Here is a 25,410-nt window from a genome sequence, read left to right as displayed (position 1 = left end):
TTTATAATATTCAATACTGTATGCTTTTTTCCCTGTTGATATTTCACACTGTCTCAAATACAATTGCTAAAAAAATGTATTACTTGCAGTAAATAGTTTAGAAAGAAATTTATGTATTTTGGAAAAGACTACTCAAGCAAAGTCCATCCTTTCCCACAAGGAGCACAAAGACAGAGCTCAGACTTTTAAGGCTATTTCGAACACATTAGCCTTTAAACCACACAGCAAGCTATGTGTCAAATGTACAGTCATTCTCCATTCCTCAGGCTGTTTCTAAGAAATAGCTTAAGATTCTTCTCTGAAAAAAGCCCTGCATTTGCATTGCCTCCTGGATGAAATACCACTTCCAAAGAAGTATATGATGTCTCGAGCCCTGCCAACACAGACCCAGGAGAGGACACAGCTCCTTCCATATGGAGCTGTGGGTCATGGAGTCAGGGTCCTGCTCCCCTTACATGACACCTTCATCCTCCATCAGCTAGAGCAGCTTTTATTATCAATTAATTCACATCAACATCATCCACAGCGTTTTTGGCGTCTAACACAACCTCCAAAGTCCAAATAAAAGAGGCAGTGACAGTTTTTCTACAAAATTCCCCCATCTGTACCTTCAGCTCTTGAAGGGATTCTCAGTATACATAAACATATACACAGTTGGGACCAATTTTCCTCTGGTTTTTATTTTACATTCATAGTAAACATGATACTCAGCTGTTTCTTCACCACCACCAGTGTCTCACTCCTTGCCTGAATATCTAAATATTGTTCAGCAGCCATCTAGGTTACGCTGCTGCTGGAGCACCAGGCTGGGACGCGGCTTCCTGGAGGGTGCATGCTGGCTTCCTCCGTTAGGTGAGGACACTGAGCAGTTACACAGTATTTTATTTGAAAATGCTGTACAAGCATTAACTACTCTGCCCAGTGCCCTGCGAGGGAGGTGAGTATAACTCTCTCCTATTTCACAGATGAAGAAACAGACAGTTTAAGCGATTTGCCCCCGGCCACACAGCGCGGCAGCGGCCAGCTGGGATTACCGCGACGCTCGGGGCCCGCGTCCCCAGCCGGCCTGTTGGGCTGCTCACACCTCCCCTGTCACAGGAAAACCAAGGTTCCCACCTGGCCAAAGCAGAGACCTTCCCTTGGTCAGGCCCCTCAGCAAACATGGGGTCTCCTGGAAAAAGGCTCACGCACCTAATCGCAGGGCAAGCTCAGGGTCTCAAGTTTTGAACTCGCCGCTGCGTACTCTAAAAGCTTCCAATGGGATTCACTGAATTCTGAAACACACAGGAACTAGCGAGGAACAAATCAGTACAAACTACAGGGGTTTTTATTAATTGAGACCCCCATAAAAATACTGGTAAAGTAAGAGAGGCTCCACAGTCTCCTCCTCTTACTACCCCGTGGTTTAAGCTTCTTAGAGCCTTTTAAGACGGATTGAACCAGAGGCTGTTGTCCAACTTTGTCACATCCAATAATCTGAGCAAAGTCTGACATGGCTTTCAGGTGAACCCGTGTGGCTCCTATTTACATGTCTCAGCTAAACCACTTGGAAAGACAGTTCAGTGCCACAGCCCCCCAGAGCCTCTAGGACTGTTCTCCTGGACTACCAAAAGGAAAAGGTATTTGAACCAGGAAATCATAAGCAGATTTCCTCTGCACAGCAGCCTTTCATATTTACAGGCAGTAAGATTTCTTTACATTTAGATCATTCTTTCCCAGCTCCTTTATTAGTCTGAAAGGACTTGACTGGATTTCCTTATACCATGATTAGTCATTTTTAAGAAGCAGCCCTCTGCTTGCTACAAACACACTAGTAGAGGAAAAAAATAATTGGGGAACACATTTCATATTGTTGAAATGAAGTCCAGCGAAGCCAGATTTTACACGACATGACAACGTACTAATGCCAAACTGACACAAATTCTCATCTATGCATTTTGGCTTTAATGGGTTAATTAGCTTGGCTGGATACAAATTTTAATTATCTGAGTTTGACATTAATGTCCTTGGAGTGTTGTCTATAAGGATTTGGGGAATCATAGACATTATTTTAGTTACTTCTGGAAACTGTGTGTTACACTGGGATTTAAATAGTAAGAACAGACAAGAATAGTGAGAACAGGTTGATCTATTTTGAAAAGTCAGACTTTGTGAAACAGGACAAACTGAAACAAAGCTGAAGCCTAATGGACCTGGTCTTCAGGGGAGTCTCATGGATATAACATAGGAAATAATCTCCTTTGAGGATAGGTGACAGAACAGAAATTTTAGACTAAATGTAACAAAGAATTCTGTATGCAATTAAGATTTAGAGTAAAGATCTTCTGCTGCCTAATACAGTTTCATGTAGAAGATAACCAGTCTTAAACACAACTCTGTATATTTATATACACAGAGTGTTGATACAGGCCAGGAACAAATACCTACCCCACTTACTGAGAGTGGCTCACTTCCTCCGGAGCAAGAACCAGGAGGTAACAACCTGAAGGCAGAACCTCAGTAATTCATACTCTCACCATGGAAATTATGGGTATTTTAAGTGCATTATTTATTTTCTTACTTTTTAGGGTCTGCATAAGTACATCAATCACCAGAAGACTTTTGAATGCATTTTCAATAAATATATATTTAATCAGCAACGGAATTTGTAGTCAATACTTTTCCAACAAACTATCACTTGAAAACAAGTAAGAAAAAATAAAGCACTATCTACTAGAAGCTTTTCAAAACACCCTTTTCTGCTCTTCTTTTCTGTTCATTTTTCTAGAAATGGATTTAAGAGTGAAAAGAGAATCCTGATGACTTTTTGTATATATGGATTTAAGCTCTCTTTTTGCTTGCAACAAGACATGTAAATTCATTCCTTATAAAAGCAATTGCACCAGTTCTTTAAAATGAAATGCAACCCCTTGTACAGTAGCTTTTCACCCTTTAAAGACAATCTTCATTCTGTTTTCCATGTTCCCTTGGTACCAAATCCAAAGTCATTTGGATTTTCTTCTGTAAAAATTTGTACAGGCAATTTGGCTTCAGGAACACTAAGTAAATGCAATGCATTTCTCTTTTAGGTTCACACACCTATGTAATTGCTAGAATTATCTGAATACATTTAAATTCCTCCTAAACGAAGGAGGGTAGCATTCAGACAACTCCTCTGTTGCCCAGTAAGAATCATAAAAAAGGTAAGGGCTTATTTGAATCACAGTATGTAACTTACAGAAAGGAGTCTATTCTCCTTACTTTGTTCCAGTGTGTTCTGGTTAAAATACCCAGACTGTGGTCCTGTGAGAAACCAAACACCTCCTGGGAACTACAGAGCAAATTTAGAGCACTTAGCACTGCATCGAATCAGCTCCTAACTTAACAAGGGTAAGGAGGGAACTGAGGGAGGTTATCAAACTAAGAAGTGATAATCACAAAAAATGGTAAAAAAAAAAAGTTTAAAAGCACAGCAGAACAGAATTCTCTGCTGTGTAGAAAAATAGCAGAAATATATATACTTTTTTAATATTAAAAAAGCAAAAGCTGAATATTTTTGTAGCACTGGTTTTGTTCTTAATCCCAAAAACTGTGAGTGGACGAGTTAGTGTTACATTTATTTAGAGTATCAGGGAAGATATTTTTACCCTTGGATAAAACATTAAAACCTCTAAAGGCCTCACTCATTCACAGATGGGAAATGGAAAGCCTTCCTATCATGTATTTTGGAGACAAAACCTTTTTTTCTGGAAATGCTGATAAGGAACAAATTCAAACTGGTCCTCATCCACCCGGATCATCTCATTAAAACAATGGTATCTTTTAATGCTGTATCCTGAGCTATCGGTCAATTTTGATTGACACAAATATTTGTATTAGGGGTTACACACTGCAATTTACAATTGGGGACTATCACAATACTGTATGTTAATGTAATCAGTATTTTCATTTCATGAATTCATTTGCAGCATGACACTGCAAGGGTATTCTTACATATACTGAAGACACAACTGCTAAGTAGTTCAACAATTCTCCTTTAAGTAGGATTTTTTTTTTATCTGATAAATTTTTAACACAATAAAACCACTCCTAGTTCTGTGTGCATGTTTTAATTTCCCACCTTTTAAAATGTTTAGACACTTGGAATACCTAGCATACTGAATTAATCCACAAATATTTACAAGAAAAATCTATTTAATTTCTTTCTATAGTAACTACCACAGGGACTATTGTAATGAAAAATTTCCCATCTTAAAGAATTAATGCGATTACTGATATAGAGAAGAAATGTAATTTATATCATCACAAACACGTAAAAGATATAATCCCATATTCACAAAAAGAATCTTTATTCCCTCTTTGAATTCTGAGACAATACAGTCTTGCCTTGAGGAGAAGAGAAATATTATGAAGTACCTTAAGCAAGATAATTGTAGGAGAAAAAAAGTACAATTGCATTATTGTTGTGCTAAACTGTGACATACTTAAAAAGCTAATTTCTTTTATTTTAATGGAATTTGGTGTGCATATCCTCTAATCTACTTCAGTGTTTTTTCACATTTTTACACACAAACACATGTGTGAAGTGTTTCCCATTATCTGTATTACCTGGTTTAACGAACTGCAATGACTTTAAAACAATTAAAAATATACTTGGCAATTCTATAAACTTCACTCTATTTATTAACTATTTTGGAACTAACTAAATATCTAGAATGTCACGAAAACACACAGCAAAAAAAAAAGACCTACTGCAACTCAAATATTATTCAAGAAGACACAATCAATATTTGATGAAAAAGTAACATTTGACATGAGTGACTGTCCCAAATTTTACCAAACACATTTCAACCAATCACAGTGCTGAACAATTTGCATCTAAATCAAAAGCTAAGCAAACAGGAATGTATCCCCAAAATAGGGCTTTCTACAGCTATGTCAGCTAAAGTGCATTTAAAATTCAGTACAGTCACCCTTCAATTATTCCTTTCAATTAAATAAATTTTAACCAAGAAATTAATCTACTGTGGCTGGGCATTTCTCTATTCCACAGAAGCAAACATTTTTTCACTCATACGCCTTTAAAAAGCAAATTTAACAAAACTAGTAAGACAAAAAGGATGACCTAATTAGTACTAAGTAATATTTAAAGCTTTTATATATAGTACACTCTTATTACTACCCCTAACTTCCAAGGCTTTATACTCACTGGTATCATTTGATTTATCTGGCACTACTGATGTTTAAAGCACGCAAATTCACATCCTCCATTCTTGTATGCACCCAACATGCACAGAAGGAGTCCAACTGTAAAGAAAATGCCCTGTGAGCTTTGTTTAAATGACCTGTTAGGCACTGGGATGCTAGAAGGCCACCAGGGACAGCCCTGGTGACCAGAGGTCTCCAACACATGAGCCAAAGCAAAGAAGGAAAACTCCCCAGAACCAGCAAGGAAGAACACTCAAAACTGTTCTAGGAATCTCTAACCCTTTTCTACCTGACAGACAGCCCCCCTAGAAAACTTGAACCCTGAACAGATGCCTTCCCACTCCTCACCATTCAGCAGAGTGAGACACGAGGGACAACAAGCAATGAAAATGTCTTTTATTTATTTCCTTATAATCCGAACTCCTGTTAAAGCACTGAATTACTAGGGCTGTACTAATTAAGTTTGTTTCAGTTATCTGAACAGATCTGACCAGCTAGTTATGAAAAAACCACCCATCTAAACTAAACAAAGTAATACGGGATAAAAAAATGTAGGTCACAGAAGAAACAAACCACCCACAAATATAGCCAGGTTTATTTCAGTGTGAGCCTCTCTTTGCTCTGTTCAGACCCCAGTTCCTATATATCAAAGCCTTTAAGCACACACTGGCCTCAAACACATATTTAAGAAAAGCTTTGCCCCGTTTGGACCCTCTGCCAGGCACGCAGGACGCTGGGGACTGCTGGCAGTGTAATCCCCTGCAGTGAGCCTGCCCTCCTTTCCGGTGGGTGTGACCTACTCCTGGAATTCATGTCCAAAACAAAAAGGTTATGTACAAAAACTCAAATCATGTTGTGTCAATGCGATGATAATGCCCAATACAAACACCCTATAAACTTGGCTCCCAAAAACGCCACTGAAAGCAGAAGTCACACCTATGAAAGTAACTACAGCGCAATAAACCACCAAAGGAGACTTTAAACTAATACCTGCCAAACATCAGTCTTGCAAATCTGTGCCACAAGCAGCCAATTCCTACTACATAGCAATGGCCTGCAGGTCTTTCACATACGTAACTTTTTTTCCTTAGAACGAGGTAAAAGAATCTCCAATATTCTCTAAGTTGCATTCATTTAGCATGAAAATGGTTTGAAGAGTTTAAATCAGTTGTATTTTTTAAGGGAGAAAAGTGTATCTAGGAAAGAAGTAACCTTTCTTCAGAATCCTATGTACTAATATGCTTTGTGCCATCTAAAACAGAGAACAGTCCTTTAAAAAAAGTTTTCAGTTAATACCAGTGTTTTGGAGCCTCCCACTGGCAGCCATCACACAGCTGAAGTGAACTATCAGCTGAATGGAGGGTTTATATGCAGCATCAATGACTATTTTGCTTTGAAGGAAATTAGTATTTCTGAGTTCATACTTTAAATGCAATTCAAAAGATCATAAAGGAAAGAATTCAGCATTTATTGTGTGTCTCCCAGCAGACTACTTAATGTTCAAACATCTACGATGCAAAGGTCAAATGATTTCACTGAATGCAACGGTGACAAAAGTATTCTGCAGCACTGAAAAAAATATCAGATCATCAACGAAAAAGATCTGGACCTGAGATCTCACAAGAGTCACAATAAATAATGTAGATTCAGTTCAATAAGAAAAAATTGCAAAGTTGTGTCAGGAGAACCAGATTAAAAAAGATAGTAAGTAAAATACAAATTACATACTTTTGGCAATGCTCTTCATAAAGGAGTATTTTAAAATAATACAGCAAATTAATTGTTATAAGAACATCCTCAACCCTTTTTACATAAATACTGCCTGCACAGAATTGGAAAAAAAGCTTATTCAGACAGGGAACCTCTAGGGTATTCTGCTGCAGGCAGCAACATGGATAGCTGCAGTCAAAGAAAAATCCAGTGTAAATAGTTGTGGTAGGTGTAATATACACAGGGCAAAGCTGCAGGGAGCACACACTGAGGAACAGGACAGCTTACAGGTAAACCAGTATGAAAAAAAACCAACTCAAATGCTTGCATGAAGCAAACAACAAGGCTAACAGGCACCGATTTATTTCCCATTTTGTTGTGCCATTTCCTCCTTGACATTTACATCAAGTATTTTAGGTTCTCCTCCTTTATAACATAAAGTTCCAAAGTGCACCATGCACAGCTCTTGCTCTGGTCCTAGCTCACCAAAGCCAGGATCTCAACAGCAGCTACAAAGAGCTGGAAACCAAGCCAGGAATTGCTTATCTGCCCCTGTGATTTGTTTCTATGCAAGATGAATTCCATCAACTGCAGTGATCAACTGCACTGGATCTGGGCAGATCCAGGAGATCTCTCCACACCAGAGGAACGTCAAGGGCACGAGGCAGAAATGCAGCTGAGCAGCAAGTATAAAAACCAACAAGCAGGAGCAAAGTATGTGTAGAGAGGGAAAAAAAAAGGAAAACTACATTGCCAAAAAAACCCAAACAAACCAAACCAAAAGAAAACAACGACAACCAAAACAAAGGACAAGGCAGCATACAAATAAGAAACAAGACAAGGGAACAAAACAAAGGGAATAATGTAACTAAGAGCAAAAGCACAAGGCAGTGCCCACTTGTCCACTTTCTGGAAGAGAACACAGCATTTGTCACTAAAAAAAAAAGTGAAAGGGGGGGTTTTAGTTTGGTTTCCTTTTCTAATTAGACACATCCAATCAAGTCTCAAGCAAGGATGGAAGATAAGGCGCTAAACTAATATTACATCTGAATGGGACTTCTGTTTGTGAGCTCACAAAAAGAAAAAAAAGAGAACAGCACAGATCTCATTAATTTTATGTATACAAAGGTACATAATTTTAATTATTAAATTATATTCAGAAACATACATACGTTTTTTTCTGTGCTCAACCAGCTCAATAGCCTGCTTTGCTGAGCACTTTGAAAACCAGTTGTCCCCCAGCAGAACAGTGATCTCATTGGTGTGGACAAGCTTTCCTGGCATGAAGGCAAGAGGACCAAAAGGTACCTGTCAAAGACAGACATCACTAATGAAAATAAAACTTAAGCAGTCATACATGTCTTAGTTGTTTTTTTTTAAGTGAAACAGATTTTAAAAAAATAAAAATTCTACAGCAGTTATTTAGTGACTAACCCTTCATAAATATTCAAATGACCAGATCTATTTGTATTTAGTATTGTACTTAAAAAATCTGAAAACTTGAATTTCACCAGACAACTTGTTTTGTGACACAGAACTACAGCACAGCTGAATGCTCACTTGGAAAACAAATTCACTTCATCTGAACATACAAACCTTGATAATACAAATTATTTGAGTTATATGTAGACTACATTCATTTCCTAATAGAAGCCAGATTAGCTTTGCTGAAGTTTTTTAAAATACTTTAATAGGTATGATCAACTCAAAAGATGAGTTGCTCTTTTCAGAATCTGTCTTGCTAATAGTAAGTACCCAGAAACTCCAGTGTAAGACACTGGGGCTCCCAGCAGGACCACAGACAAGAGTTTAATCTCACTTTGCTGGGTCATTCACCAGGCTGCAAACCTCAACCTTCCAGGGATGCTCCACAAGCAATTCTCACTCCCTAACTGCTCTCCAGGCACAAGGACAATAGATAAAAGCAGGACACTTCAAGCAGGAGTACAGAGGTGACAAATACATTCTAGAACTTCACATCTGCTTCCTAAAATGCAAATCTCCCATTTTAACATGCATTCCAATGTCCAGGGCACTGGTTTTATGATTTAAGATGTTTTCTACTGCCCAATTTTACATGCAGTGCTTGAGCAAGTCTTCTGGGTGAGGAGGAGCCTTGGCCACCCCTACCCCTGTCCCCTGCTGCAGCCCTGGCATTCTGACCCCCAGGCCCACTGCCACCTGCCTGGCTGTCTGTGGGCTTCAATCGTGTAGAAATTAGGAGATCAAAATCAAATTAGATCCAAAGATAAAGATAAGAACCACATCCACATCAAGTCTCCCTCTTTTTAGGGAAAAAGAGAGCTATCTCAGATGGTTTGTATGAGCTCCCTCTATTTTATTCTTCTGCCTTCTTCCTCAGCTCCTCAGCACAGACACCTGCTTTCTCATTTCGTTCGTGCTGAAGCAGAGCACTTGGCCTAGAGGATCTGTCTTCTTGGAAAGCAATCTTCCCTCTCTTCCATATCCAGGAGAGTCCCAGTGCTGGAAACAGTTTCCCAGCAGGCAGGACCCTGACATTAAGACTATATAGAATGTGCTTTTCCACGTGTGCCCTCCCTGACTTGGTTTTAAAGTAGCAGACTGCACAAGTTGCCTGTTCACTCTTCTCCCAAAATAATGAAAGCAAAATTAAAAGCATATGAAAATATTTGGCTAATAGGATAGGAACAGTTGCTATACATTTAAAGTAACAGATGTGAGTTAACATTGCTGCTTCAACTAAGAATAAGCCCTATCTAGCTTTCTTTCAAAAACAGGGGAGTTTCTATGCTTCAAACAACACAATCTTTATGCTTTACATCATGTGGCCACACATACACACATGATAAATGGACTACACACATAAAATCCAGCGCTGTATCACCAACACAGCAAAGGGAAACCCTCCCATTTCCCACATGGTGAAATGTACTCCAACACTGTCTTACTAAAAACCCAACCCTGTATCTGAGCCAGGCTGCCAAGGAAGGCAGCAGTCAGGCACTGAGTGCTGAAATCAGCCACTCAGTTACGTGCCGTACAACTTCCCTGCCTTCAAAGACGCATCTTGAGTTGAACCTGAGAAGGGAAGAGGAAAAAAAAAGAGAAAGAAAAGCCAATTTGTTCAAAATTTTGGTAAGCGCAAGCCAACAGGGCAAATTTTACACAGGGAACAGGAATTTTACACAGGTTGTTAGGGAAGATTCAGAGCACCAGGAAAGATTGCTATGTCAATGGGAAGATTGGTGGAACAAAAATTAGCAGCACCTCTTTATGTAAAAATCAATGTTCTAGGGTTTATTTCCATGAATCAGGAAATACTACAGCCACTTTCTTCTCAGGAAATGACTAAGTACCATAATTCAGTCATAATTATAGTTTTCTATACAATAGATTTACATATCAAACATGTCAAGTTTTGTGTTAAGCATTTATGTCATCAGCTTTCAGTTGTCAGTAACACTGTAATTTATAATGGGTTTCAAAGAAAAGAGAAAGAAACAAAAGCAAAGGTTTAACTATTATCATAATAAATGTAACATTACTAAGTACTGGCAACCTGACTAACACCTCACCCCCAGTGCAGGCAGCCCAGGTTTTAACAGTTTAAGTTCATTTTCTTGTGTGACCTCTGCCATGTACATACCATGATATCGTAGGACAACTTGTCAGGCAATGTCTGGAGTCGTTCCTGCAGAGCCTCATAATCACTCTCCACCTTCTTCCTGTTGACAAATTCAACTTGATTCAATTTCACAGCTAAAGTAAAGAGTTAATGGTTTTCTGCTAGTAAATCAAAAACACACCAAAAATAAAGAAAAATGAACTGTTCTACTCTAACACATACAGCTGATAGGTTAATAACGCATTTATAAAAGACATGGGATGACAAACATAATAGCTAGATTATTTTCTAATAATGTGTATTAAGATAGGTACATGATTATTTTAGATTGTGCATGTCTCATTCAGAATCAGAATTTTTCATCGTGCAAAGAAGCAGTTCTTTCACTAGGATTTGGAGTATCTCACTCTGCTTTCAAGTCCAAGTTATAACACCATCAATTCTTAGAAAAAGAACTGAAAATCCAGTTTATGCTTTGTAAGAGGCAAATTCTTCACACTATCATTTGTAATACAGAACTCATATATTTGTTTTGGTTTGAGCTGACATAAATGAGCAAAAATTCAATTAATTCTGATTCTTCCATGAATTTTGTGTTCCTATCAAGAGTTAACAACACTCCTGAAAGATGGCTCGACCACCAGGATTCTTCCACATATTCAAGCCCAGACGAGGGACTAGCATCCCTTCTGATACTTCTCTATCTAAATTGTAAATAAGGCTCACGCTACATGTTGCTACCCAGGAGAAAGATGGTTTGGTGAACTGGGACAAGGTCTGCATTCCCATGGCAGACACCTGGCTTTTCACAGGACTTTGCGAGAAACAGCATTTCAGTGGCTGCAGGGATTTTACGCTGTGTGCAAAACAAGCAACTACACTCCCTCTAAAAAACCTTCGTTCATAAAGGCATTCTTAAATTCTTAAATTTGTCTGGGAAAAGTCTTTTAATGGACCCCTGCCATTCTAAAGATGGTCAGAAATCAGCTCGTGCATGAAGTAGTTGGCATATAAATGTCAGGTTTGATGATATTGTTTACTTGTACTTCAAAACAATAAACATATATATGGTAGTAAATTCTGCAATAAAAGGCAACTGAAAGCACAGAGCAGCACACTTAACAATACTGACCCAAGATGCGAATTACAGGTTTTCTGAGCATGATTCAGGAAAACAAGCTATAGATGTGTTGAAAAATGAAAGCCATAGTTGATAACATAAGTCTCAAAAATATTACCATTGATTCTCATAGATTCATAAGCAGAGTGAAATCTTTTTCAGCATTCATTATGAAAAATTAACTGATACTCTTATGTTTTGACTCGTTTGCTTCACAGTGGAACTCTGCTGTAACCACCCTACTTGATAGCTTGATTTTAAGTTGTTGAACTCATCCTGAAAAAAACGAATTTAGGTTTTTATGCCACTTGGACATTAAAACAATATTCCACATAACTGATTTACAAAAGATGCTTGCTGTTGCTTTGCTCTGACAGCAGATTTCTCCCAGACATTTTAGGCAAGTCTTTCTGTCCACTGCTCACGTAAGACTGAAAACATAATTCACTTCCTTCAAAGAGGAAGGACAAACTCATGAATCTTAGCAAAATGCACTGAGATGTTTTGGGGGAGGAAGGAATATAATGAAAACTTGGTGTCAACAATAACAATCAATTACTTAATGCTATTTACAGAACCCAGCCTTCGCCTCGGAGAGATCTGGATTTGAGAAATGGACTCCAAGCAGGCACCGAAAAACAAGGCCTGGCACATGTCTCAGGCACAGGGAAGGACTCCACGGCAAGAGCTTGGCACGAAAATCCCCCACTCACAGCAGGATTAAACATTCCCATCATTTCATGGCTGCAAGTCACTCAACATTTCTTCATTAACCTGAAAAGTCACTGTCTTTAAGGTCTGACTGCTGCGTGCTACTGAATAATCTGATCAGGGTCTAGGAGAAACCACTTGCCACAGAAGCTGTGCTACTTTAGGAACAAAGCATCCTGCTTTTTGTACTGGGACTGCTGCCTTTACTGAGCAAATCTCTAAAGGTGGGATCACATCCTGAACCGGGCCATGCAGATAAAGAAAATTTAAAACGGATCCTTTTAAATAACTGGCCTGAAACAGCATTACTTAAGGAAGGAAGCTCCCTCTTCGTGTACAGCTGATGCTTTCGTGAGCTCTGGGCCGTGCCAGCGCTACAGCCCGCCACAACAGGCAATGAAGAACCAAAGAATACTGCGACTCCAGCTATGAACGTGCCCCTAGAAGGGGAAATGCATGTCTAGTTATTAATCTCAAACCCAACCCATTACTGGATTCATGGCTTTAGAAATATACTTCAAAAAGTGCACTGAAAAATGGAAAAGAAAATAATTTAATGGAAATATATTGAAGCCAAGCATTTTAAAACCCTATTGTTATTCACCCAATTCTATTTAACATTCTTCCGTGTCACTGACTACTTAAAAGGTCTTATACGAACAAATTATTCAGTTGAAACAAGAGCACTCAGCTCTTGCACAATCAGGTTTTAAATAAGAGTACTAAATTTTAATTTTTTTTATGAAGTAAAAATTGTATGGATGCTATACAAACTGCTTTTCCATATAAAAGAAATTGGTAAGCTATTTTTTCTTTAGAGGTTCTGTGCCCAAAACCCCCGAGTTCCTGGAGTCATTGCCAGAGTCTGCATAAAAGCAAACACAGGAGCAACTCCTTCCACAGCCAACACTCCCAGGCCACTCCACAAACCACAGCCATTGCAAAAAGAAAAATAATTGTCACAATTTTCCAGACTTTTAAAAATCTGTTCCAATTTTACAGCTTTCTGCCAAAGAGTTTATTTCTGAAAAACACCGTCTCTGAGCGAAAGAATGCACATGCAGAATTTCACATGGGACCCAGTAGGCACAGACACTGCAAAGCTCCTGAGAAAGTGCCCGAGTTGGAGATATTCTGCCTGCCTTCACCACAGCAGCACCAGTAGGCACTTCAATATTTCCTTTATTGAAAATTAATGCAGCCTCTGAATTTTAAACATAAATGAAACATATTAGTTTTAGATTATTTTTGCGAGCCAATAGTCAGAATTTAATATGATGATGTGTATAGATTGCCTTGATTTTTTCCCTCTTATCCAGCGCTTGCAGCCTATGTGCATTTAAACTAAAAACATTTGATACACACTAAATATAAATTATTTGCTTGGAGATCTTTCAGGCATGAAGAAAAAGCCTCTTAAAATAAATTTAAAATATTATATGCTTGATGGTGTATAACCAAAGGTTTAATCTCACCACTAAAGGGGCAGTTGCTGTGATTCTGCAATAACCCTGCAGACAATAATCAAGACAGCTCCTGTTGTTCTCTCAGTAAAATCATGGTAAACACAGCATGGATATATCGTAATTTGATATCTGTAAGATCAACTGTTATATCTCACAGTAACTCATAAGATTCCATTCACCATTAAATGTACATTTTCCTCAGATGCCATACAAAACTATTATTTACTAGGTACGTTTTCTATTAACCATAGATTGCCAACAGAGAAAAAAATGCCCAGAGATAATTTTTTTTATATAACAAATCATTTATTTTAAGTATTAAAAACTAAGCTTTAGCACATTCTTTACTTGGGGGAGGGGGCAAACAGTAAAACATTACTTTCCACATTGTTTCAGCACATGAAGGGAGGCAAGTGGAATTTCCCCACTTGCTCCATAGTTAGAAAACAACAACAATTCTACCCTGGGAGGACCTTTTCACTATTCAGGCAGATTAAGCCTTCATCCAACAAGGTTACTTGGGCAAAAATGACAGACGAGAGAGGTTTTTAAAGCAGAAGTATAAACACTGAGGCTCACTGTATTTGTGATTTAATTATATCAGGGAGAAACAAGTATATTTTGAGGAGAGAACATTGCAACAATTCTGAGCTAGCACTAACTATAACTCCCAAAACATGCTAGCTGGATTTGACTTCCATCACAATAAACAGCAATACTTTACTAAAACATAACTAGGTTACTCATCAGTATTTTAGACGTGTAGACTTTTTTTACTTACCAGTGCTGGATTTTCTCTTTGCAGCCAGTGACCACCTGTCATTAAAACAGATAACTACTCATGAAAAAAACAAGGCTAAGCACACAGCTGCAATGTCAATGCATCAGAAACTAGAACGGGAGCTTTACAGATTTGGTGCTGTCTCTAGCCACATTTTTTTTTGTCAGGGCAAAGGCGTGTGAATGGTCGTTCTTAAGCTGCACACTTTATCACAGGCTAATGCAGAGTGATAACCACACAAAAAAATTACAGCTTCTCACTTCTTCTTTTGGTACAATACCTGTTCCATAACTATTACGTGACACGCGGTCTGAGATAAGTAGCAGTTTGCGCAATCTGCCGATCTATTTTCAGTGCTACACGTTTGCAGTGTAAGAAAACAATATAAATTATAACAAGACATCAATGTAACTCCCATACTCAGTCATTAAAAAGCAAAACAAATGAATCTCACAGCACCAAAAATATTTTTTATTCTATCAGTACATCAACAAATGTTTCCACCGGCCAGTTTAACTTGAAAAAGCACAAATTAACTTTGTGCTGTGTAAATACATAGGTATTTGACAACATGGTGGGATGCCGCCTTCTCTTCTTTCTGGGTCTCAAAAAAGTAAGTTTTAATAGAAGTATTTTGCTTATTTCCTTATGCCACAGGCTTTCCCAAGAGATACAAAAGAATTTACAAAATAAAGTACACTGTTAAAATTACATACTTTTTTATCTTTTTTAACTGCAATTTTTTTAGTATATATAGCAAACACACAGGATGCTGAAACCTGTGACCTTCTCTGCCACAATTACATGGAGATTTTGTCTTTCAAAACATATTCTGATCTCTGAATAATAGTTACCAAAAATACAACACAAACAATTTCATTCAATTATATGAAATGCAATGAAGCCATGAGGCAGTTAAATATGTCTAGACAGCTTCTCAATATAAGCGTTTTCTAGATTTTTTTTTTACAAATTTCGCTTTTCCTATAGCCAAAATAATGCTAACATTTGAAAGCAATTAATGAGAAAATTTGCAGAGAAAACAATAACATACATTCAAGTACCACTGAAATCACTGGAGCAGATAATTCTTTTTTTTTTCCCCAAACAACAGAATGAAAGACATTTTTTTTTTTTCAGTTAGCATATGTGCAGCTTTTGCACAACAGATCTCAGACCCTGCACTTCCTACTCATGTACGAGTAAAAAAATGGGCCTACTTTGTGAGCTAATAATTCTTTAAACCGAGCAAAGTTCTTAAATGAAAAGGATCAGCTTTACATTTGTGGTTACGTTATTTCATAATCCATCAGGAAAGTCAGCCAGGTAGCTCATCCCACATAAGCCAAGTTTAAATTTATCATCTGCTTTAAACTCCTACAAATCAAATGCCTAGCAAAATATCTTCCTTAATGTGCAAGCTAACTATTTTTAAGCTTGAGAGTAAATACACAGACTAGTACAAGACATCAAGCCAGAAATCTAGTTCATACTATTAATATGAAGCTCATTTTAAGAGTAAAGTTTCTGCAGATTACATAAATTGTCCGGTAACAAAGCTAAGGCACACTGGAGCCCATCACTAACAAGTCGAGGAGTCCAAGCCTATTCTATCCACATCCTTCATCCTTTCACATTTGGCAGTGATTGTGAAGTACACAACATAATTTAGCATATAAAAATGTTTATGAAATCCTTTAAGAAAGTTTCAATTTAATTGCCCCATTACAGATGAAGATGGAAAAGACAGGAAGCTTTCCATTCCCCATACATGACTTTCCACGCATGAAGTGAGCTGAAAGCACAAAAAGAAAAGCCCTGCAAACCATAAGAGCAGCATGTTCATTAACCTCTACATGATAATCCTTTCGTAGCTGCATATTAACTAGTTACATATTCATAATCATTTACATTATTTAGAGGACCTTCTATGAAAATTTCCAGGCTATATCCATTAGCCACAATGTTAAAGGTTACAGAAGATAGTCTACTTAATGTTTCCAGGAAGCTTTTTTAATTAGTAAATATGTAAATTGGGCACATATGCTTTTTATGTTTTTAAGAAATAGTCCATCAGTAAAACAGCATAGGGGCATATGCTGTTTCCATCACCCTTTATCCCCCTTAAAAAAAAAAAAGGAGAAAAATCAATAACACCAATCAATTTTAATTTAATTCTTTTTCTTTGATATAATCTCTCTTGAAGGGATACCAAAGGGTGGAACCAACAACAAACCTTTTCATTTCAGTGGCCAGCACAAAATGAGAGCTTTTACAGAAGTGCTAAAATATACCACCTTAAAAATGCTGCAGGTTGCACTTCTGGAACTGAAGTCTATTAAAAGAATAGAGAGAATAAATATTGAAAAACAGATGGAGATCAATTATGCATATGACCTTTATTAGGTCAGTCCCACTGTTTGGATAACAACTGGTTCTTAACACAGCAAAGAAACAAATAGATAAATATATAAACAAATCTTTGATTCTTTGCCTTTAATCAAACACAGGAAAATCATTAGTCTATCTTCCACACATAATTTATATCCAGAGCTACAATTAAAGAATGAAAAACCCTTTTAGTGTAAATAAAATAAATGACCTGCTTGTTCGATCACTTGAGCTCAATTTACCTGGACAGCTAGTGCCACCAAGTATGTCTTACTTTTAAGGCAGCTTAGTGAAGGAGTATCAATAAACTCTGAAGTCTCCCTTTTTAGGCATAAAAATGTATGAGTTTGTGAACGTACATGGTTATCAGTGGCTTATCTGCATACTAAAATATTTATTAAACTACTCTTGCAGCAGACTTAGCATTACCTAATCATGGGTCTGGTTATTAAAACAGGATCCACTGTCAGAAAACATATTCCATAGTCTTAAAAGAAAGCAAATAGGGAAATATCTTGTTTCCTTCCTTTCCACCAACAGGAAGTTGTTAAAATGCAATGCTTCTCAAGCCCCTGACCCACCCAAACCACACCTGCGAGCTCCACAAGCAGCCCCTGGGCACAGGGGAGAGGCCATCCCTGCACACCTCTAACCCAAGGTGTAATTCCTGCTGGATTAAACCCAAACCTCTACAGCAGGAGATTACGTGTTTGTTCTGCTCTCACTGCTACGTGCCTGAGCTATTTCTAGGGTGTTGCTGCTTTCAGGGAATCCCTCATTTGTAGGTGTCACAAGAAGAGCACGAGGATCAGCTTCAGACCTGTGACCAGGTCCCAGGTGTCCCCAGTTCCACCGAGCCAGGGTGATCCCAGGACAGATTGCAGGCTAATGACTCCACATCACCTGCAGGCAACTCCTATCATCCAGCCAAGGACTTCATTAGTTGACCAAAGACACAGCATTCCTTCTGTCTGCAACACATTCCCCCTTCCCAGTCTATTTATACGCTACCTTCTCCATGATCTTGCACCCAAAGAGCTCAAAATCTCGTCCATGAATTCAAGTGAGCAGCCCTCTGAAAAAGCACTGCACTGATTCTGCAGGCTGAGTTAGAACCACTAACTCAGGTCAGGGCTGGGAAGGGAAGCCAAGCTCCTAATCGAGCAGCCAGGCTCTACAGTCACTTCCAAAGTTTCCTTGGCAATGAGGACAGGTGAGAAAGATGCTGTAGCACAAAGCAGATCCTTACCTGTGTGTGCCATGGGTCTCTAACCTATTCCACATCACCCCAGCAGGTCTTCACCCTCCTGTACAAAGGCACTTCTCTCCTGAACATTATTTTTCCTTATGTAATACAACTGCATGTGCCCCCCTTACCAAAAGCTGAATACAATTCTGTGTGGCGCTTCTGATTAACAAAGTGGTGGCACAAAGAGTTCTCTTCTCCTCTCCTTTCCCAGACTATGTTTGTTGTAGTCAGGTACTTCTCCAAGGTGGGGGCATGCAAGTGAATGCTCCTCCCTATTGAGCAGCTGGACACTGCCTACAAAGGTGCTGGGTTTAGCACACAGAGGGCAATGCCCTCTCATCTCTTCTGAACGGCAGTAAGACAAGCTGCAAGTCAGAACCTTATTTATGAACCAAGCTGCAAGTCAGAACCTTATCAGCTTGTGAAAACCTGCATGTAACAGAGCTGGTCCTGGTGTCATCTGCAGGCAGTTTGGGGGACCAATGCTAAACCTGCTCTATGTGAATCGTGCAGATATGTTCAAGTCCAGAGAAACAGAAACTTGTAAATTTTTAAGATGAAAGTTAAATTCAATGAAAATTATGAAAACAAAAACGTCACATCAGATTGGGAAGAGGACCTAAATGAATGAGAGGCCATTTCCACACTTGCAAGTATGAAGAGGGAAATGTGAAACACGGCACAAGCAAAGCTTCTCATTAAACAAGTTGCAAGTTAGGCACCTAAGATGTCAAACAAATATCTGCTGGTTCTACATGCTCACTTGAGCATTTTGCTTCAAAACTGTGGCTCACAATCTGGCTGGTCTTCTGAAATTAGAAGCTAGGGACATAGATCTAATCCCAGCTCTGATTCTGTTTCTTCTATATGGCCTTGAGCAAATCACAGCATCTCAGTCTACATTTCTTCATCTGCAAAATGGGGATAATAGTATTAACCTACCCACCTCAGAGTGTTTAATGATGATTAATTAATGTGAGAAAAGCACTCTAAAGATGTAAGAGCACTATATAAGTGATAAAGAATTATTTACCACTTGAAAAGTAATCTGAATAAAATCAGATATGCAAGTAATTTGTTTACATGTAGCAATAATATAATTTGTGACTATTTAATCTTGAATTAGTCCCACTTTAAACATCCCTTTCAATCACATTTCCAGTTACTTAGGGAAAATGACAGTATGGAATACTTTTTGTGGAAGCAAAGCAAGTAATGAGGTGGTAATTAAAGTAAGGGTCTAATAAAGACTAAAACCAATGACTTGCCTTCAGGAGACTGTCCTTGCCATTTGGGATTGTAAAAATATCTCAGTTTCTACTAGGTCCTGACGTCCAGAACCTTCCACCAGTGTATGCTGGTTTCCTGAAATGCAGATCCATGTTTGCAAGGCTCATGATAAATCCAACATCATTTCCACTACTGACTTCCTTCAGGTGACACTAATTCTGCATAGTTCTAAATGTTAAATATTCCACATTCGAGTATTTACTACAGTTCATACATTCACATGAGCTGCCTCCATCTGGAAATGTTTGCAGTATCAAAACACTCTTTGCCATGTAACTCATGATGAGATTTCCCTTTTGTGCCCCCAAACACTAGAATTTTACCCATGAAATTACCAGTTCACAATACCACTTTACATTACAGAACTACACTAATGGGTGGTCAAATACTTAATCATCTCTTGGTAACAAGGAGGTAACAAGCCACGGAAAAAAAATAAACATTTAAAATGAATTTTCACTCTTTCCTCTAGGAAACTACACAGTACTTGCCTAGAACACAGCAATCACTGATGGAGAAAGACAGAATTAACATTTGTACAATTGTTTTTCCTAGAGCCACATTTTCAATCAAAAAATGAAATAAACTATTAAAAATTCTTCAGTCTGTTGGCACACTGTATGATCTAATGCAAAAGGAAGAAAGCATTTCTCAGCTCTCATATTAATTTATTAAATCATATTACTCAAAAACACTACATTTCAACAAATTATTAACATAAAACCCCCTTTAGGTGGAAAGTTTTGCCTTTTGAAGAAATGTGTTTGCAAAGAATACTGAAGGAAAAGAGAGAAAGAGATCTGAATCGTAGCAAACATTTCTTCCTGAAGTAAAAATCTTACTTAAAAATATAGCCACAATTTTTACCTTTCTTTATAAGAAAACAGGGGAAGACCTACTATTTTTATATTAATTGTGTACACACCTGTAGGTCTTGCAGTTTTCCAGAAAAAGTAGCATATAATTATTTCTTATTAATAAATAAATACTAAGTTCTGACCAAAATTATTTTGGGGAGCTCAAAAATTCTACTCAGCAGAAATCCCAAGGGCAGCAGGATGTCTTCTGCAGAGTGAGTTCCATTAATTCCAAACCAACTGAATTGGGGCAAGCAAGAACACAGAGTAACATCTCACCCTTCACTGGCAGTAAGCCAGCATCCATGTCCTGTAACTTCAACTTGAGACAGAGATAGGAACTCAGTATTTTAGCTGAGGTCAGGCAAACGTATTTGTGTGGCTACACCGTACCCAGGCTCGCCCAGGTTCCCAGAGAGCAGCAGACCAGCACAGGCACAGAACTCCCATGATCTAAGCAGCCCAACACCTCAAGCAGGTTCTGCAAGCTTTGATGGAGCTTATGGTGCAACAACTATGCTGCTAGCAAAATCTAAGCTTAACTGGCTTAAAATTGCCATGAGCTGTGACACCTGTCCCACAGACGTAGCTGCAGGCTGCGGTTCAGCTTTCAGCCACAGTCCTGAGTGAACTCAGCATCATCCCTCCCTGGCTCCTGCTCCTCAGCTCCACCGTCTCATCCTCCCAACCACGACACGATCTGCTGACAGACATTTCTAACCACATTAGGGATCTACACTGGATGAAAAATAGTCCAGGAAGGGAAAAAAAAATTTTAAAAAGGTTTAGTTTTAAGCTGGCTATCAGCCCAGTTCACTGAGCATTGTCACAAATGTGTCACCCTAAAACTGCTAAAGAACTGAAAAAAGTACACACAAAATGATTAACAAGTTGCTGAAATTTAAGTCACTGGGACAGCTCACGTGATCATTAATGAAAACTTGAGCAAGTGTCTGAGACTGTTGCTCCTGTGCTGCAGCCTATGCTAACAGACAAGAGCACCTGCACGGTGCAGCAGTGTCCCAACGCCCCCACCACACAAACACAAAGCCTGTGTACTTGCTGCTCTGAGGGCCTCAAGAGGCAAGCTCTGAGCCAGCAGATCCACCTGCAACACTGGAGGCTCAGGCTAAAACAAAATACAATTTCACAGCCTCAAAGGATGAAAGAAGCATTTGAATCAAGGAGAATCCAAACAGACCTGAGAAGAGAGGTTATGAGTTTAACTTACAGAATGGAGATCTGCAAAGATATTGAATATGATTTCCTAATGGCACTCTGGTCACTGCATCTACCCACACATCTGTAGACAGCTGTAAGAGCAGCACAGTTCAGTAACATTTAAATTTTGTGCATATAATCTCACCTACACATTTTAGTTACCAATGAAGTCAGACACACACAGGCTTGCCCTCTCCAGAATAAAGGCAGTGCTCTTTCAACTCTTTTGTGAATAGTCTCCTTCAATTACCATTAAAAAAACTACTGAAGATCTGTTAATTTATTTCACAACTCTTGACACTATATAAACTAGTGGGTATTTAATTCATACTAATAAGAACATGGACAAATATTGACTAAAAGAGTAAAAGTGATGATCAATTAACAGTGGAAGAACAGTAAGTATTCCATAAAAAAGTTTCCAGCTAATGACTGAATTAGCCCTTTTACTTGAATTCAGCACATGAAAAAACATTACTGGACAGGGTGGAGTGTATGTCATCTCAAGCTTCCAAAAAGGTAATTGTCCAGGTACCTTTTAAAAAGGAGTAGAGCAAATAAAGCCTTACACAGGTTCTTTTTAAAAGGAGCATGTCAAACCAAATTTCAGACACTCTATTCTCTTTTTTCAAACAGTTATTGTGCAAAATGAAGTCCTGCTGCACTGGTGGCTCATACCCAGGCTTCCTCTCGATTCTGTGAATTTGGACATCAGCTGGAAAAAGTGCAAACCATGGGAAACACTGCACTGGAAAGCACATCTGAGTCTCATCTGTGAGTCCGCTGGCAAGCACTTCAAGATTTCCAGTGGCTCCTGCAGCAATATCAAGCGTGCAAGATCCTACTCTGCTTCACTGCTCCTTTTCAGACTGCAACAGCTCTAAAACTGCCAGGTTGCTGATTTCATAGCACAGACATTACTTGGAAAAGACAAACAGAAGAAGCCCCAGAAGTAAATCATGTAAGAAGAGAAAACAACTTAAGAGAGTAAGCTTAGGGTTCTGTGATTTGTTTCTCCATAACCTACCTACAAGTTGTTTAACTGTCAAAAAACTTTAAGTACCCAGGATCTTGAAAATCATTTGGAAATTAAGGATCATACAGCTCTACCATTTAAATTCATAAAAATTAAGAATATGCCATAATACACAACAGCCAGTGAGTTACAGTAAGAGCTGCACTCTCTAATTGTGCCTTGCTGTCATGATGAATGACAGGAGAGTCACTTCCTTGTCCTAGTTTTTCTAAAAGGAAAATAAAAAACTGTTTGTCAGTACAATACCAAAAAAAAAAAAAAAAAAAAAAAAAAAAAAAAAAAAAAAAATCATCATATTGCCATCTAATACTGGAATCCTTCAGATTCTCCATGCCTGGGTCTGCACTCTGCAAATGTCCCTTGGGTCTAATTGGTTCTGTAATGCCTCCCATGACACGTGTCGTCATTGCTTCGCTCAGAAACTATAGAACATATCATCCCACTGTAAATTCACTGTCTACACAAGTCTTTCCATATCGTACACATCTGACTTGTCAACTTCCCATCAGTAAGTACCCACCTGATAGCAGGAATAAATGCATATCAAATATTATGTTTAAATACAGGCCCTATAGCATGAGAAACTTCCTATTTAAAAATTAATTTTATAATTCTTGTACTAACTTGCAGTAGATTTACTGCAGTATTTTCAGCTAACATATATTGCTTTTTACAAGTAATCCATGATACATACATTATACTCTTCTTACAGAAATATTCAAAACTTTATGCAGGCATTGTGCTTCCAATGATGGTCTTTATCATGAAAATTACTAGATATTCTTCTATAATTTATCCCCAAGATACACATTCTAAGTCATGTTTTTATAAAAAGTGCCTTTAGTAGGAGCACTGAAAATTGCTTTTAACAGTTTGGTCTTACTATCACCACAAATTAACAAGATGAAATCTGTCCAACAGGCAAGCAGTCCTAAACAAGAATTAATATTACTTTTCACCAGGGGTCCTAAACCTGGAAGTTGCAGCCTCCATCTGATTAAAGACAGAAAGGATGAACATCCTTATCCTTTCAGTATTTTTAAGCAGGAAGGAAGCCTCAGTTCACAAGTCCTCCAGGGCAGCTCTTTAGCACTTAAAAGCTCAAACCCATAGCTGAACCAGGCTTGTACAATGGCTCAGGTGTTAAAATAACCAACCACAATTCAAATATTATCTTTAATGCTGCAGATAGGTACTGCTGTATTTCACGATTTCACTAGAGGTTGCCTTCAGATTACTGGGAAAAAAAACGTTTCCTTATACTTAAGCATTACTGGGACAGCGTAACATCCCAGTAATTCAAAGAAATGTATCTGCCTGCCAGTATATTGAGATATCGTTCTGGCTAAGTAACTTTACTATTTCCTATGATCATCACACTAAAATTACTAGTTTGCTGAAGAACTGGGTAACATTCTCTTCATCTTTGTGCTGAGACAAAACAGAAGCCTTCAACTTCAGTGATTTTTTTGGCAAAAATACAGATCTCGGAGATGAGGCTGCTGAAATGAAAAGACCTCCTCCATTCTAAAATATAATATTTTTGTAACTGAAAATACCGTTGTAATCCAATTATATATATATTCATTGCATAGAGGGTAAGTCTACTATATCTTCATCACGACACTCCACTGTAACCAAGATACGTAGTTCTTTAGTATAATTTCATATTGAAGCTAAAGTGTTCCATTTTTTCCAGCCAATTTGCAGAAATTATGTAAAGTTTCCCTATGATAAAATATAACTTTGGTACATCAGCCTAACAGAGGCTTAATTAATGGTCTCCTGGGCCTCTTTTCCACTGGAGCAGATCTGTTTAAAGAAGAGTCTTAAACTTGCTTACAGAGGGGTCTTACCATGAACTGGGAATAATTCTCTGTGGCTATGGCAGACACGTGCTTACACATTAGGCCTGACGCTAATGTACCAGGGAAATTATTCTTCACCAGATTCCATAAGGAGTCCAAGCAGGCAAGTTCCTATCACCAATTATTGGCATAACAGATTCCGATCCACTCAGAACAGATGATGCAGAGGATTCCAGCAGACCCTCTTACTGTTCATCCACATAAGCCATCAGTTGGCTACACAGGTCTTTTAGTAATGAAATAATGGGTATCCAACACCAGACACATTTGTGCACACAATATTCCAGACAAGGCACATTTTTATATCACATAGGCGTCACTTACTCGTTCTTAACTAAACCAGCATGTGGCAAAATACAGGCCAGAGATAAAATCTTCCATTGTAACTTAGGAACTTTAATGTGCATCTTACAATCGGCTTAAAAAAATTTTAATCACATGAGCAGACAAAGTGAAAGGTCTGCAGACTGGGCAAATGTATTCGTGTCAGTAACACCTGGCACATGACCACAAGTTATTTCCACAGTGACTCCTGCTCCCACACAGAGAGCTCACTGCAAGGCTGGATTCTACAAGCCCCAAACTGCATCCCTTAAGTTTTCAGGACCCATTAGAGTCAGATCACGAGTGTAATCTACAGGAAGAAGTGTCCTGAGTTTTGTGCTATAGTCTCAGGTGGAACCAGCCTCTGAACTCTTGGGAATAATTTCTGCGGAAAAATCTGGGTTTTTGAAACCCCTTTCAAATATAACCAATGATTATTAAGGCCAGTCATGAACAACTGAGTTTTGATACACGGTCTCCTCAAGCTGGCCCCGGGAGCACGCTGGCCCCCGGCATGACGCAGGTCACAGACACGGCTGGGCCCTGCGCGGGCAGTTTTGAAGGCGTGACTTTCCCGGAGGCCGGAAAAATC

At 38.5% G+C, this 25,410-nt stretch overlaps 1 protein-coding gene across 1 annotated transcript in view; it reads right to left on the bottom strand.

Annotated features, from left to right (window-relative positions):
* Nucleotides 1-25,410, bottom strand: part of URI1 (URI1 prefoldin like chaperone) — a 40,965-nt gene that overhangs the window by 14,862 nt on the left and 693 nt on the right. Inside the window, exons 2-4 of the mRNA XM_040075262.2 lie at nt 14,583-14,617; nt 10,526-10,604; nt 8,070-8,205 (exon numbers count right to left, since the gene is read on the bottom strand). Coding sequence (XP_039931196.1) covers nt 8,070-8,205; nt 10,526-10,604; nt 14,583-14,617 — 250 coding nt within the window. The remainder of the gene's footprint in view (nt 1-8,069; nt 8,206-10,525; nt 10,605-14,582; nt 14,618-25,410) is intronic.

The sequence above is a fragment of the Hirundo rustica genome, chromosome 11 (assembly GCF_015227805.2).
Source record: "Hirundo rustica isolate bHirRus1 chromosome 11, bHirRus1.pri.v3, whole genome shotgun sequence".
NCBI lineage: Eukaryota > Metazoa > Chordata > Aves > Passeriformes > Hirundinidae > Hirundo > Hirundo rustica.
Note: the sequence above shows the minus strand (reverse complement) of the source record. Positions and strands in the feature narration are given on the sequence as shown.